Source organism: Geotrypetes seraphini, chromosome 10, assembly GCF_902459505.1.
Source record: "Geotrypetes seraphini chromosome 10, aGeoSer1.1, whole genome shotgun sequence".
Taxonomy (NCBI): Eukaryota; Metazoa; Chordata; class Amphibia; order Gymnophiona; family Dermophiidae; genus Geotrypetes; species Geotrypetes seraphini.
In genome coordinates, this window is record NC_047093.1 from 128,934,531 (window position 1) to 128,951,672 (window position 17,142).

Below are 17,142 nucleotides of genomic sequence, written 5' to 3' on the forward strand. Positions count from 1 at the left end.
GCACAATTACCCTTCATGTTCTTTCCCTTCCCACTATATCATTTCTTCTAATATCATGTAACTTTTCCCCTCCTCCCCATCTATCCTCACGATCGTGTTTGTCTGTATATGTTTAATATGTTTCCCCTATACTCTTTAATACACTATTAACTCGGTCCTACTCTTCTATTTTAAATTTTTATTGTTAACCGGTCAGATATTTACTTTATGATCGGGATATGAAAAACTAATAAACTTGAAACTTGAAACTTGATAATGAAGTTATTTACAGAAGTGTATTAGAAGCCTGGAGTAAACCTGAAAAAATTTTTGCAATCTATTTTAGGAGTGTTGCTATTTCTGAGAATTAAGTTATTGGCTTCACTCATATTTATTAACTTTATATAGTAGGCTAAGTATTTCATGTTCTGGATTATGCATAGGAAAATGGTTGATATCACCTATAATGGTAATAAATATGGCTTCCAGTAGGAATGGTACTATACCCTTCTAGATGAAAGTTGTTGCTCATCACAACCATACATTATCTTCAGCTGAGGATTGGCTTGGGGGGCCGCCGCGGGAGCGGATTGCCGGGCACGATGGACCCCTGGTCTGACCCGGCAGAGGCAACGCTTATGTTCTTATGTTCTTATGTTCTTATATCCATAGTCTGATCTTTTCATGCATTTAGCACATTTGTCAAGTTCTTGCAGCTTCAGCAAGTCATTGTGACAATGCTGATTCATTATTTGAATCTTTTCTAGGGCTACACACAAAATATTGCAACAGCTGGAATTAATTTGCTGCTAACCTTGAGCTGAGCACAGCATTCTGAAACAACTTCCTGTCTATCATGTCTAGCAATCTGGGATCTGTTCCAGGAGGGCTGTTAGAACGCACCCTAGAACTCTTACATCTTTTAAGAGCAGATTCAATTAACACTGACTGATGTGGTATTTATAATTTCTCATGCCCCATTGCTAATTGGATCTTGTCTTTAATCTCTTGGACATAGGCAGAGTGTAAAGAGGTGGTTGCCAAAACTTTGGCTGCTGCTCCAGGAGGACTTTTTGGACTGGCAATGAAATCATGTCCTTTGGGACTTCTAAGTATTTCAGAATACCAGTCTATTTAGATCTGGCTCCTCTTGCATTGATAAACACTTCTCTACAGAGTAAACTATTAGGATGAGAAATATTCTCCGTCTTGCGATTCATTTTGTGGTTGCAGCAAAAGATCTGATGGTAAACCTGGGGATATCTTGTGCTGAGGAGAACACAGAGGGCTTAAACTTATGTTTTCCTCCTACAATATTGGGCTATAATTGGGTTCTCTGTCTAACATGTTCCTGCTTAGTGAAGATGAAGAACTGGAACTTGCAAACCCCGAAGAACTTAATTAGAGGCTAAGAGAATGACCATAAGGCGGCAGAGATTGCTTGTTGTTTGGAGAAAGCTGTCTGGATCTATATGATCCACAACACTCCTTAGGAAACTCCCTCCATAACTCAGTAAACACTGGGTGAGGCTGAGAAGGTGATGTGCTTCTGCGCTTTGAGAAGGAATAAGTAGAAGGGAGAAGTAGTTGCTCATGGTTTGTTTCTTTTTGTGATGTGTCAGGATCCTGCTAAAACAGAACTGGCTATGTCTTCAGCTTTCAAACACCTAGGCCCAAATTCTGTAACCAGCACCTAAAGTTAAGCACCTGTTTCGGAGGTGCCCAACTAGATAGGCGACTATCTAAATTGAAGAACAAGCTCAATTAAGCTTTTTAAGAAGCACTAATTGAAACCTAGGCGCCTATCAAGAAAGCGCGATTCTGTAACAAGGCGCCTCTAAAAAGATAGGCGCTCTGCATGTTAGGCGTGGCATGGCTACGTGTGAGGTGCCTTCTTGCGCCTCCACAATAGGTGCCGCTCTGCGTGATTCACTAAACAGCGCCCAATTTTACTTGAATCACGCTGAACAGGGCCTACATCGGCGCCTAACCTTTGGGCGCTTCTTCTAGAATTTGCCCTCTAATGCTCTCATAGGTCGCAGCTGCTTTTCCTGGATCATTTACATGAACTTTGAAAGCAAAGTTTGTTTCTAGCAGTCCCGGAGATATACTCGTGGCTCTTATGTGTGATTTGGCTTCTCTGCTCTTGCCTCAGACCAGAGATCTCAAAGTCCCTCCTTGAGGGCCGCAATCCAGTCGGGTTTTCAGGATTTCCCCAATGAATATGCATGAGATCTATGTGCATGCACTGCTTTCATGCATATTCATTAGGGAAATCCTGAAAACCCGACTGGATTGCGGCCCTCAAGGAGGGACTTTGAGACCCCTGCCTCAGACCCTCTGTTATTGCTTTGACAGCATATTTGGAAGCACTGTAGAACTGCATGATGGATCTTGTGACCACTCATACTGTTGATATTAATAATATGACTATCATCTACGTTTCTTTCCTTCACGGACTGATAAGCTTCTCTTGTGCAAATATTTAGAGTCAGAATGTTAACATCGATCATGGTCCTCCATCCCTCAGTACTTCCAGACAGCAGTGTCTCGGGACGGGCCAGGCCGGCATTGTTGATGCACACATCGACACTGATGTCTTGATGGCAGAGAACATGGAGAGGATCTCATCTTCATTGCATAGGTCACACTTGGACAGGATGAGAGGATCTGGGTATCCTGCACTCGGAGTTTTATAGGGATTTGTGTGCTTTGCTTTAAAAAGCCTCGAACTACAATCGAACACACAACAAAAAGAGGCGATGGAGATGTCAAAATCAACTGATGGTTACTTGTCCTTTAATGAAATTAGAACATCTAAAAAGTATCAGATAAAGTCTCTGCTTTTTTAAAAATCATTGTGCTTAGCTTGCCTTGTTGGTGGGGATTTGGCTGTGGCACCCAGAGGCTGTGAGATCAAATCTCAGTCCCTAGTGACCGTGGGCAAGTCACCACCACCTTGAATGTCAGCTTTGAAACGCAAAAGCAACAAAAAGGCAGTATACAAGTCCCCGTTCCCTTCTTTGCTGCTGGAGAAACAGAACACTCTTTACAAAGAATCGCCAGCTAGTTCGCACCAAAAATCTTCAACTAGTGCAGAATGTGGCAGCCCAGCTAGCGAGGCAGCTGTAGGGATGGTCTCGCTCCTATGTTGGAGAAAGTACAATGGCTCTCAATCTGAGTCAGAGGCATGTTTAAAACTATGTTGCTTGCTATTTCCTTTGTTATTGTTTAAACATCTGCCTTTCATTTCTTTCGTTCCACGAGACGTATCATGGTCTTTCATTACAATGCTGCTTAGTTTTGTTGTTTTCCACTCAGTAGTTCGACGTGTTTTACCACCCGTTTTGCAGATTATTTCCATTAGCAAACGTTTTGTCTTGATCATATTTATAAAATAAAGTACAACCTCTCGCATCCCACAAGTTTCGACAAGGGAATCGACGCGGTTCACAGCCAGACGATTTTACATTTGTGACTCAAGGTTAGAGATAAGCGAATTGAACATCGATAGCTTGGTTTGGAGCAGGTCTGCGCAACTCAAAAATGATCCGGGGCCGAAACGAAGTCGGAAAATGTAGCGAGGGCCGCAGGTAGTGGCCGCGGCTCGAGGCACCCGGAAGGGCGCAGACGTTGCCATGATGACATTATCACGTTGACATCCACACATGACCAGAGGCCTTTCAAACGGGCCCTGAGACACCAGTAGGGGGTGCCAGCAGGGAAGAGGGCAAGAGAGGAGAGCCACTTGCTGTGGCTGATTGCTTACAGCAGTGTTTCTCAATTACTTCAAGCTAAGTACCTCCAACCACAGACCTCCCTAGCTCTGTCCCAGATCCTGCCCCCTTCACTAATTGTAATGCAATTTTTTCCTTTCATTTTTCATATACACACAATACACACAGCAGATATAAATTCTCAAAACTGACACATTTCGATCACTAAATTGAAAATAAAATCATTTTTCCTACCTTTGTTGTCTGGTGATTTCACTAGTTTCTGGTTGGACTTCCTTCTGCTGTGCATCCAACATTTCTTTCACAATCCAGCCCCAGCCCCTTTGGGTCCAGGTCTCTATCTCTTTTCCCTCTGCTTACCCTCCCCAGATCCAGTGTCAGTTCTCCTTTGTACCTACCACCACCTTTGTTCCAGGTCTCCCTATCTCTCCTTTCTCTGTTATGATCTTGCATCTCTCTGTTCTTCCTCAGGGTCTCTCCCCCTCTGTCCAGCATCCCATAGTCCACCTCCCATGGTCCAGCAGTCCTCTGTCTGTACCTCCCATAGTCCAATATCTGCCTCCTGTCTTTCCCCTTTGGTCCTGTCTTTCTTCTGCTTACAAACACCCCCTCCCCCCAAGCATTTGTTCTCCTTTCTTCCAGGTCTTTCTCTGCTTCTCTCTTTTTCCTTCCTTCCTCCCTCCCTGGTCCAGAATCTTTCCACCTCGCTGCCGTCTCTCTCTCTTCCCTCTATACACCCCCAAGGCCAACATCTGCCGCCCTCTCTTCTGCCTCCCCTTTTTTCAGGTTTCTCCCTCTCTCTCTCTATCTTCCTTCTGCTAACATTTTGAGCCCTCCCAACTTTGATCCAGGTCTTTCTGTCTCTCTCATTCTCTTTGTCTTTCCCCTCCCCAGGGACTGCCATCTCTCTCTCCTTGGACAATACAATATGAGTTGTTTTCAGCTTTCTTGTCCAATAGATATTCAATAATAATAATACTCTTTTCAAACTGCATGTACTTTTTATGTATGCATTCAGTTATAACATTAGCCTCTTTACACTTCTCCATCCGTATTCGTGGATTCAGCAATCGCGGTTTCGATTATTCACGGTTTTTAGCTTGCTGGCTCCTCCCCCCAAATGATGTCAGCTTTCATAGAGAAATCACTGATTCCAAGCGTGTACAGAGAAAATCGCCGATTCCCAGCACTTTCTTCACCATGTTTTGCCTCTCCTTCAGGAACAGGCCAGGTCTCCCATCATGTTATTCGCGGTTTCACCATATTCACGATGGTTTTTCGTAGAAAACAGCAAATAACATATGAAAAAGTTATTCGTGTTTTTTTCTGTATCCGCGAGTCTGTTAATCCCCTATCACAGCAAATATGGAGGGAGAAGTGTATATAATAATTTGGCAACGCAAGTACACACCATGATGCCATTAAACATTGCTGACTCTGAATGAGAAAAGCCCATAGGCTAAATATCCTAAATTCCTGATTCCCCGCCTTCTCCCACGCTCTTCTCTTCCCCCATAATAGCTTCTCTCTTCCCTAGCTTCCCTACCTCCCGTCATCCTCTGTCAAGTTTGGTTAAAACTTGCTTATATCTGAGAAATTGTTGTAAATCTGCCTGTCAACGCAGATACTACTTTAATTGATGTAAACCGCCTAGAACTCACCGGGTATGGCGGTATATAAGAATAAAATTTTTATTATTATTATTACCTGACTTTGGTTAAGTAATACGTTGTTTTCAGCTTTCTTGTCCAATAGATATTCAGTAATAATAATAATAACTTTATTTTTCTATACTGCCAACACCCAAAAAGTTCTAGGCGGTTCACAAAGTAAGACGACTGAACATTTCAGTGATAACACAAAGCACTCAAGAAGGCACAATACAATATTCCATTTATAAAACTACAGTATGAAAACTATGACATCAACCCTCATGTTCTTCTGTTATAGAAGGCTGACTCCAGCTAGATCAAACATCTTCATTCCAAACTATAAAGCAGTGGCTTTGGATATACCGCATGGACAAGGTGTATTAAGTGGTTTACAATCAGATAGATACTCAAGCATTTTCACTATCTGTCCCAGCAGGCTCATAATCTATCTGGGGCACTGGAGGATTAAATGATTTGAACCCACAACCTCAGGGTGCTGAGGCTATAACTCTAACCACTATACCACACTCTTCTGCCTAAATTTTGCCCAAGCAGCCTCAGCACTACAGGAGTCCCAGGGAAGAATGAGTTTCCCTTGTGGTCATTCCCTTATCTTTGGAGCTGGATCTCTCCTGCTCTGGGAGTCATTTTTGGTATTTTTTTTTTTGCTAAGAGACCCTCAATTTGAGTGATGGCCACTGCCATAAAGTAACCCTGTAGAAATCATTCTTAATAAGTGAGAAGTCATAGGTTACTGCTGCCAGTTGCACTGCCATCCCTAGTATTACCTCGCGGTTCAAGGCGGATTACAAAAGATTTATGAATGGGGTTACAATGGAAGAACCTTCGTCATTTCCAGGGTAGTGAAGAGGAGATCTTTTATCATTTTTTTTTTTTTTTTAGTTTCATTTTTTATTAAAATTTGATATACCACGTAGTCTGTTACGATCACAATGATATCCAATATCAAATAAAGTGGAAAGGAACTTCAATAATGTACAGAAAAGTACATAACCAATCATATCAAAAGCAAGACATACAAATCTTTTAAAAGAAAAGGTAAATTATTACCATGTTTTGTTTTTTTTTTTTTGTTTTTTTTTTTAATTTTTCTTTTATTAAGAAAAGAAGAATACAAAGAAGTAAACCACAATCGGAATACAAAGAACCAGAAACAAAGCAAAACCCAAGACAAAAAGGGTCTACCGCGTTGTTTCTGCGCGGAGACAAAAGATACTCATCAAAAGCCAAGAACAACCCACCCTCCAAACCCCCCCCACCCCTCACCCCCCCAAGCACTCCAGTGTCAGAAATTCAGAAGAGCACTTCGGGCACCCGGAGACAAATTGTTATCATTTTATAGTTGTAAAAAGTAGGGTCATTTGTCAGTAGTCTGGTGGTAAAAAGTGGGGTAAGTGAGTTAGGACTGTTTCAGGAATTTCTTTTCTGAAAATCTTGTAGTCTGAGGTGGTTATCAGAAGGTTGGAGATCCGATTATCTAGTTTTGCGGCTTGAGTGGCTGGGAGGCATCTCACACACTACCACAGTTTTATTGACAGATTACCAAGGCAGGGCTTCAAATCAAGGGATAACCACACTGACCATTACAACACTGTGACTGGTTCCATTCATTCAAAGCAGTGTCTCTAATTAAGGCTCTTACCTGACAGCATGAATCCCATAATGGAAACTGGAAAACAGAAAGGATATACTGTCAGTTCAGTGGAAGGGGGATTTCATAATACCATATACATGTATCAACAGTCTATAGCAGTAGTCTTCACTAATTTTTAAGTGAGGGCTGTTTTGGGTCCAAAAGGGCTGAAGAAGAGCCAACCAATATATGCCTACCTGGGGCCATGATGCCAATAATGCTTGTCAACATTCATTCCTACCAGAACACTTGGCCTTGGTCACACAGTGCAGAACACAGATGAAACCTATGCAGTTACAGGGTGACGGGATAATCGCGCGCCAGACGCCAGCGCGCCGACAATCCGGCGGACGACAGAAGTGCGCGGGGGAAAAAATAATTTTTAAAGAGCTCCAACTGCAATTTTCCATTTGTTTCCATTCCACTGGACGAAGGCCTGGATTCTCTAACTGGCACCGATTGTTTAGGTGCCCAAACTCAGTTAAAAATGCTGCCTTTTTGTGGCTTTGGCATTTCAAAGGATTAAGTGACTTGCCCAAGGTCACAGGGAGCAGCACCGGGACTTGATCTTACAAGCTCTGGCAGTAGAGGCAGCAGCTCAACCAGTGAACCACAGCCCTTCCTAAGGTTTTACCTGTTTCAAGGTGCCTACCAGCGCCTAAAAAAATCGGCACTGGATTCATGCCCGCATAGGCGCTATGGGTGTGGCTAACGCCAGAGTTTCCAGTTTATTAAAATTTTGATAAAACGCAAATCAAGACTTCTAAATGTTTTACAATTTGTACTAAAAAGAGGAGTCAATAAGCAAATAAATACCCACTAAACAATACTTGACAAACATAAAACAATAGGAAAATAGGGAGAACTACAAATAAAAAGTAAAGGATACATGAAAGGTTAACCACAATAGGGAAGCTACGGAATAAGGATTGTTAAACAACTCTGGCTGTATCCAAGTCTCTTTAGCAGTCATATGCATCTTGGAAGAGGTAACACTTTAGATTTCCCTTAAATTTATCTACATTTTTTCCCGCCCTGATATGAAGTGGTAAGGAATTCCATATTGTGGGGGCCATAGTTGCAAATGAGGTGGCCCGACGTGTGCTAATGATTTACAAGGATGGTATATAAAGAAGATGCTGAGAGGAAGATCTTAGAACTCTTGTAGGTTCAGGTGGAATAAGAAGTTTGTGAATAAAGGCCGGTTCATTAGTGTTTTGAGACTTATAAGAACATAAGAAGCGCCATCTCCGGATCAGATCTTCGGTCCATCAAGTCCGGTGATCCGCACACGCGGAGGCCCTGCCAGGTATACACCTGGTTTATTTTATAGCCAAAATATCCAAAAAATCAAGAAAAGGATGCCCAAAATAAATCACAAAAAATTGCACCCTCCAAAATACAGGACAAAAAAGTCACCTTTCTTTACAAAAAGGGAGAAAAGACCTCAGTGTCTAATAGGGGCTCTTTAAGCTTCCCATATAGACAGGCTAGTTTTAAACAGAATTTAATCCTAGCAGACACATCCTTGGTCAGAAAAACTCCCAATTAGTAAGTGAACCTCTATTCTAATTTTCTAATAGTTTTATATATTTTCTTATAGTTTTATATATTTTTTTAAACTTTTCTTCAAACAACAATTGTCAAAAATAGAAGTCACTTATCTGAGCACTTCGATATTCAGGTGTAGTCCTGGAGTAAAGCAAGCAGGAAAAACTGCTCTATGGAAAAAAGCTATCAGTCAAAACATTCTTCCAAAATATCCAACAGGGGCCCCTGTTTCGCAACAAAATGCTTCGTCAGGGATTTGAGCGGGAGTGGAAGCGGGTGTGTGATCGCTCAAATCCCTGACGAAGCATTTTGTTGCGAAACAGGGGCCCTTGTTGGATATTTTGGAAGAATGTTTTGACTGATAGCTTTTTTCCATAGAGCAGTTTTTCCTGCTTACTTTACTCCAGGACTACACCTGAATATCGAAGTGCTCAGATAAGTGACTTCTATTTTTGACAATTGTTGTTTGAAGAAAAGTTTAAAAAAATATATAAAACTATAAGAAAATATATAAAACTATTAGAAAATTAGAATAGAGGTTCACTTACTAATTGGGAGTTTTTCTGACCAAGGATGTGTCTGCTAGGATTAAATTCTGTTTAAAACTAGCCTGTCTATATGGGAAGCTTAAAGAGCCCCTATTAGACACTGAGGTCTTTTCTCCCTTTTTGTAAAGAAAGGTGACTTTTTTGTCCTGTATTTTGGAGGGTGCAATTTTTTGTGATTTATTTTATAGCCAACCATACTTTATATAAGACTTGAAGGAGAGGATGGCTAGTTTATATATGATTTGGTGTGGAATTGGTAGCCAGTGTGCATTTTTTAACAGGGGAGTGACAGGGTCAAATTTTTTCCCGTTTGTGATCATTTTTATGGCAGTATATTGTATCGATTGTAGGCGACGGATATCATTTTGGCAAATACCCTTAAACAGTGCATTACAGTAATCGAGCTTAGATATGATGAGAGAATGTATTAAAATGTTGAGAGATTGAGGGTCCAGAATGTTCGCAAGAGATCGAATCAGTCTTAGTCTAATGAAACTATTCTCTACTATAGCGCTGATTTGCGGGCGGTAGGTCAGTGGTGTTAAGCAGCTTAAAGCACCTATGTAGGTGCAATTCGCAGCAAAAATAGGTAGAAACATAGAAACATAGAAATTGACGGCAGAAAAGGGCCATAGCCCATCGAGTCTGCCCATACCAATGACCCACTCCCTGATTCTTACTCTCCTAGAGATCCCACATGAATATCCCATTTTCTCTTGAAATCTAACACGCTGCTGGCCTCAATCACCCGCTGAGGCAGCTCGTTCCAATGATCGACCACCCTTTCGGTGAAGAAGTACTTCCTAGCATCACCCCGAAATTTCCCTCCCCTGATTTTCAGCGAGTGTCCTCTGGTTACCGAGGGTCCTGTAAGACTGAAGATATCATCTTTCACCTCTATACGCCCAGTAATATACTTAAAGGTCTCAATCATGTCCCCTCTGTCTCTTCGCTCCTCCAGCGAGTACATCCGCAGTTTCTTTAACCTTTCTTCATACGTGAGATCCCTGAGCTCCAAGACCATTCTGGTAGCCATTCGCTGAACCGACTCAATTCTCAACACATCCTTTCGGTAGTGTGGTCTCCAGAATTGTACACAATACTCGAGATGAGGTCTCACCATGGATCTGTACAGTGGCATTATGACCTCAGGTTTTCTGCTGACAAAACCCCTACGGATACAGCCCATCATTTGTCTTGCCTTAGACGAAGCCTTCTCTACTTGATTGGCAGCCTTCATGTCGTCGCTAATGATCACTCCTAAATCACGTTCCACCGTGGTCCTGGACAAGGTTTCACCATTTAGTGTGTAAGTTCTGTGTGGATTTTTTTTCCCTAGGTGCATTACTTTACATTTTTTAGCATTGAAGCCTAGCTGCCAAGTGGATGACCACTGTTCAAGCTGTCTTAGGTCCTGCGTCATAAAGTCAGGCACACTGCTTTTGCCAACTATGTTGCATAGTTTGGCATCGTCGGCAAACAGTGATACTTTTCCTCTAAGTCCTTGGGTCAAGTCTCCTATGAATAAATTGAATAGAATCGGCCCCAAGACGGAGCCTTGAGGTACTCCTGGAGGCCAGGAAAACTTACACAGAGGCGTGATTCTCTATAGGGCGCCGTTGCATGATTGACATACGCTCAGTGGCCACTTTTTAGGTGGCTACCGATTTCGGCACCCTATAGAGAATTGGGGGCTAAGTATATAGATCTCGATGGACACTGCCCCAACGGTATTGGTTGGGCTGCGAACATTTCAGCAGCACCTTGTACCACAATCTGATATATTTAGACTTCTGAAAATGGAACGGATTGTGGGTCGGTCCAGAATACCGCTGATAATATTATAAAAAAAGAGAAATAAAACGGGATAATACTTCCATCAAGCTTATAACAAAAACAAAGAAATTTGATCATGTAACACCACTTCTTAAGAATGCCCATTGGCTTCCGGTATCTCATAGAATAACTTACAAATTATGCTTACTCACTTTCAAATCATTACTCTTTAAAACTCCTGCATTTATTTTTAAATTATTAATTCCTTACTCCTCGAATAGAATATTACGGTCAAACAACAGCATTTATTGACAATTCCTTCTCTCAAGATCATCAATACTAGACGACAATTTATTTTTTCCGTTACGGCCCCTCAAGTCTGGAACTCTCTTCCAATCTATTTGAGAGAAGAACACAATCTGGATAAATTTAAGACTAACTTAAAAACATTTCTTTTCAAAGATGCTTTTGAGTGATAATTCTCACCCTTGGATTTATTAATTATGTTGATTTTGATTAATGAATTTTATATCCCCTACCTTGTGTTTTTTCACTGACTATTCTTTCTATAATACTTTGTAGTTCAAATCCCTTTTTTCTTGTTTGTGAAGTTTGTGAATAGTCTGGTTTTATTTTAAGTCTATGTTAAATATTGTATTACTTTTTAATATTGTAGTTTTTAATGTTTATTATCTATGCTCATCGCTTTGAAGTATGATTAAGCGATTAATCAAAAACACTAATAAACTTGAAACTTGATAAAGTCATAGCACTTTTGATTCAGTTCAACTGGATGCCTTTAAATTGCTTATTATAATCCACAAATGGTTTTGAGATTAGGAATTTATATTTGCAACATGGTTTCTGTTCATAGCCCGGCAAGAACTTTAAGGTCAGTTGGGGATTGCAAATTATCAGCCAATAGACAGCAGACCTTGAAAGATTAAGCCCTGTGGGAATGGAATGCAATGCCAAGGACTTTATGTTATGACAGAAGTCGTATCATCTTTTAGACGAAATGAAAGATGCAGCTATTTTTTTCAGATTTGTTATATTGATGTTTCTGAAGAGAAGAATATAAGATCTGAAGATGGGATAATTTGTTTGAAATGTTAGTAGGGGGTAACTTTTAATGTCTTGCACATTGTAGGTATGTAATTCACTTTAAAACATTTTTTAGACAGAAGTGGGTTATAGATTATTAATTCAATTACAATGTCTTCCACTAAGGCTCCAGTTCTTTATACCAGTGATAGTCACTAGTTTTTAACCTGGAGGCCACGCTGGCAAATAAATAAAACTTCACTGTAAGAGCCAGAACCATTGAGGAAAAATACACTCTGGGCAAGATAAATTGGGGGATAGGGGGTACGTAAAGAAGGGGAATATCCTTCTCCAAAAATAAAGCCAGCCTGTTTGCTCAGATGCACTCACAGTGACTGGGTTCACTCCAGTGAAGTGTGCACTTCAGTCTCTCTCTTCCTTGTTCCCCATCTCCTCTATATTGCCCCCAAATACTTTTTCTCTCTCTCACAGCAATTCTCCTCCTATGTTCTTTTCCTTCAATACATTCGAGGGTCATTTCATAAATAATGCACACTATTTTTTTTTTTTTTTTTTTAAATTTACATGTCTTTAATTTCTTTTCAAGTGTTTCTTTACAATCCTTCAATATGGTCGCCCTGCTTTGCAATGACCAAGTCTCAACGTCCGGGAAACTTCATTATTCTATCCAAGACACCGTTTTTGTTCAGTTGCCGAATGGCTCGGGTATTGGCGGAAGAAAGCTCTTCCAGAGATACAAAGCAATGTCCACGCATAGGTTGTTCAAACTTTAGAAAAAGGTCGAAGTCTGGTGGACTGATGTCTGGACTGTAGAGAGCATGAGGTAATACCTCCCAGCCATATTTGCGTAGTTTTTCATTCCCTATGTGTGGGCGAACGTTGTTATGAAGAATGAGTGGCCCAGCCAAGAGCAACTGAGGTCAGGTTTTGTGCATTTTTCTGTGCATTTTTTTTGCAAAAAATCACAATAATACACTGCTGTGACACTTCTTCCACATGGAACTTGTCTGTAATGATGATGCCTTCATGATCATAAACAAAAATCATCATTTGTTTGACTTTTGATTGAGCTCGTCAAAATTTTTTTTGGTCGTGGGGAAGATGGAGCTCTCCACTCGTCATTGAAAAACTACGCGAATACGGCTGGGAGGTGTTACCTCATGCTCCCTACAGTCCAGACATCAGTCCATCAGACTTCGACCTTTTTCCAAAGTTGAAACAACCTATGCGTGGACATTATTTTGCATCTCTGGAAGCGCTTTTTTCCGCCGATACCCGAGCCATACGGCAACTGAACAAAACGGTGTCTTGGATGGAATAATGAAGCTTCCCCGACGTTGGGACTTGGTCATTGCAAAGCAGGGCGACTATATTGAAGGATTGTAAAGAAATACTTGGAAAAAAATAGTGTGTATTGTTCATGAAATGACCCTCGTATTTTCTATTTCATCCTAACTATTCTCATCCCCTCTGCCTCTTCTGTTAGTCAGTCTCCACCATCATGTTTCCAGCTCCTTCACCTCTAAGCTGGCTCTCTCCCTGAAGTTTGTTTACAGGGACAGCATAAAATGTTAAGTGTGGTAAGCTTGGCAGGACAGCTCTGATGTTTGGGGGTGCCAACAGCTGCTGCCAACAACCTGCTGTGCTGAACCTGCATCATACCACCAACATAACAGCATAGATGTCAGAAGAGGACTCACAAGGGTCTTGGTCTCACCAATATTGTCCTCCAAAGCTGCCCCTTCTCCTAACCTTCCCACATTTTAAAATCATTTGCAGATATATCCATGCTGTGCTCATTTTGTACAACACAAATAAGATGGGTGAAAATGCGCAGCTCTGTCTTTTTCCCCAGGCCCAGCCAAAGCTATCCGTATAGATCACATTTACCTGAATACAAGCCAAAGGCTCAGTGTAAATTATATGGACCCAATGCAATTATCTCCCAGAGATGCCAACCTTTTTCAGGATTTTGAATAGATAGGGCCGATAAATTCTATAAAAGGCTTTTTCTGCATCTGTTCCCAGAATTACAGCTGAGTCTTAACACTATACCACAATAGATGACACCTTTCAGATATTATCAAAAGTTTGGTGGCCTTTAATAAATCCTGATTGGTGATCTCATACCAGTTGTGGCATACAGTATACTGTAATTTTACAATCTCCGGGCCATATTTTAGTGAATAATTTATAATTAGTGGCAAGCAGTGAGATGGGTCAATAAGAGCCCCAACTGGTGGGATCTTTTCCCAATTTTAGAATAACTAACTCCCATTAACCTCCAGGAATGTGGCAAAATTGACCCCTTTCCCAAACTATTGAACAGCTTCACTAGATGTGCTTTAAAAGTTTTATAAAGCAAAGTAGTAAAGCCATTCAGCCCTGGTACTTTCCCTTGTGGAAGATCCTTAATTGCCCATAAGGTTGCTTCTTCTGGTATGGTACAGGAGAGCTTATCTGCCTACGCTGCAAGAACTTAGGCATATCCACTCTCTGAGTATCGCTCAGTACAGCTGCCAGCTGGGTTTTTAAGAAGGGTTTGGACAAATTCCTGGAGGAAAAGTCCATAGCATGGACATGGGGGAAGCATGGAATGTTGCTACTCTTTGGGTTCTAGCCAGTTTAGCACGAAAGTATTCTACCAGCCAGTTCTCAAAAAGGACTCACCGTGGTCTTTTCTGAGCTGTCTGGCAGACTCCAACTCTGCCATGCAAATGTATTACAACAAATTAAGTAAGAAAGGTTTAGACAATTTCTGGAAAATTCCATAGTTTGTTATTGAGAAAGACAAGGGGGAAGCTACTGCTTGCCCTGGAATAAGTAGCATGGAATGTTGCTACTCTTTGGGTTTTAGCCAGGTACTAGTGACCTGGATTGGCCACTGTGAGAACTGGCTACTGAGCTTGATGGACCCAGTAAGGCCATTCTTATGTTCTTAGAGTAGCATGCTTCTCAGGCTCATACAGGTTTTTATAATATGGTACAAAAGCATTCTGTATCTGGTACTGAGAAATACAAGAACATAAGAATAGCCTTATTGGGTCAGACCAAAGGTCCGTCAAGCCCAGTAGCCAATCCAGGTCACTAGTACCTGGCTAAAGCCCAAAGAGTAACAACATTCCATGCTACTGATTCCAGGGCAAACAGTGGCTTCCCCCTTGTCTTTCTCAATAACAGACTATGGAATTTTCCGGAAATTGTCTAAACCTTTCTTAATGAATTTGTTGTAATACATTTGCATGGCAGAGTTGGAGTCTGCCAGAAAGCTCAAAAAAGACCACGGTGAGCCCTTTTGAGAACTGGCTGGTAGAATACTTTCATGCTTAATTGGCTGGAACCGGTTTAGTGATATTCATTAAAGGCACAATGGGTTTTGAGAATCTTCCCCTTGTCTTGATCATTGTTTCCAGGATGATAGAATTATCACCTCCTTATAATTATTTACTGATCATTATCTTACTGTGTAAAGTTTCCTTTTTTGTGTGTCGACTTTATATAGCTTCTGGTTTGTCTCTAATTTATGCATAATATTTTATTAATTGATGTAAATTGTCTCTAATTTATGCATAATATTTTATTAATTGATGTAAATTGTTTAGTACATATATACTAAACTAAACTAAACTAAACCTTAAGTTTATATACTGCATCATCTCCACTGATGTGGAGCTCGGCACGGTTTACAAGAACTTAAAATATAGGAAGAGAAGGAAAAAAAAGGTTTACATGAACTTATATATAGAAGAGAAGAATAAGGGGGGATAGAATTACATTTTAGTGAAAAGCCAGGTTTTCAGTTGTTTGCGGAATAATTGGAGGGAGCCCAGGTTCCGCAGCGGGGTAGTAAGGTCGTTCCAAAGACCTGTGGTTCTGAAGAGAAGGGATTTTCCCAGTTTGCCTGCATAGCGAATACCGTGTAGAGAGGGGAAGGATAGTTTATACCTTTGGACGGGTCTGGTAGAGTCAGGACTCGAGGAGTTATAAGATAGTGGGATTAAGGGAGGAAGGATGCCGTGAATGATCTTAAAAGCCAGGCAGGAGCATTTGAAATGGATTCTGGAAATCACTGGGAGCTGGTGAAGTTTGGCTAGGAGTAGGGAAACATGGTCAGAGTATTACATTTTAATAAACAAACAAGCAAACAACACAAGTCAATTTCGGAACTTTGGTGCTTGGGGAGGTGAGATGCTAGGCGCAGGCCAGAGAAAGGGAACAGGAAGAGGGAAGGGATGAAATATTAAATGCGGGGAGAAGAAGGAATGGGGTAAGATGCTACTGCAGAAGGAGTGGGCGTGGGGAGGAGGGACAGGGGGTGAATTGTTGGATGCAAGACACAAGACAAGAGAAGGTGAAAGGGATGAGAGGCTGCAACCACCGAATAACCTATAAACAGGCGCTCATTACTTTTAAAGTTCTACAAGTCAACACACCGTTATTCCTAGATCGAGTCAACACACCGTTATTTCTAGATCGAGTCAACACACTGTTATTCCTAGATCGAGTCAACACACCGTTATTCTTAGATCGAGTCAACACACCGTTATTCCTAGATCGAGTCAACACACCGTTATTCCTAGATCGAGTCAACATACCGTTATTCCTAGATCGAGTCAACACACCGTTATTCCTAGATCGAGTCAACACACCTTTATTCCTAGATCGAGTCAACACACCGTTATTCCTAGATCGAGTCAACACACCTTTATTCCTAGATCGAGTCAACACACCGTTATTCCTAGATCGAGTCAACACACCATTGTTCCTAGATCGAGTCAACACACCGTTATTCCTAGATCGAGTCAACACACCATTGTTCCTAGATCGAGTCAACACACCGTTATTCCTAGATCGAGTCAACACACCGTTATTCCTAGATCGAGTCAACACACCGTTATTCCTAGATCGAGTCAACACACCGTTATTCCTAGATCGAATCAACACACCGTTATTCCTAGATCGAGTCAACACACCGTTATTCCTAGATCGAGTCAACACACCGTTATTCCTAGATCGAGTCAACACACCGTTATTCCTAGATCAAGTCATCATTCCATATTCTCCTTTCCGCTCCTACAATCTGAGGAGAAATACCTACTTACTGTTCTATCCCTACGAACCATAAATACTAGACGTACCACACTCTTCTCTGTCACCACCCCCCAAAACGTGGAATTTAT

At 41.2% G+C, this 17,142-nt stretch overlaps 1 protein-coding gene and 1 pseudogene across 1 annotated transcript in view; both read right to left on the bottom strand.

Annotated features, from left to right (window-relative positions):
* LOC117368167 (deleted in malignant brain tumors 1 protein-like) overlaps positions 1-17,142 on the bottom strand; it is a 101,740-nt gene that overhangs the window by 73,244 nt on the left and 11,354 nt on the right. The window contains exon 2 of the mRNA XM_033961544.1: positions 7,032-7,058. Within this exon, the coding sequence (XP_033817435.1) occupies positions 7,032-7,058 (27 nt within the window). The remainder of the gene's footprint in view (positions 1-7,031; positions 7,059-17,142) is intronic.
* On the bottom strand, positions 1,598-5,272 carry LOC117367882 (annotated as a pseudogene).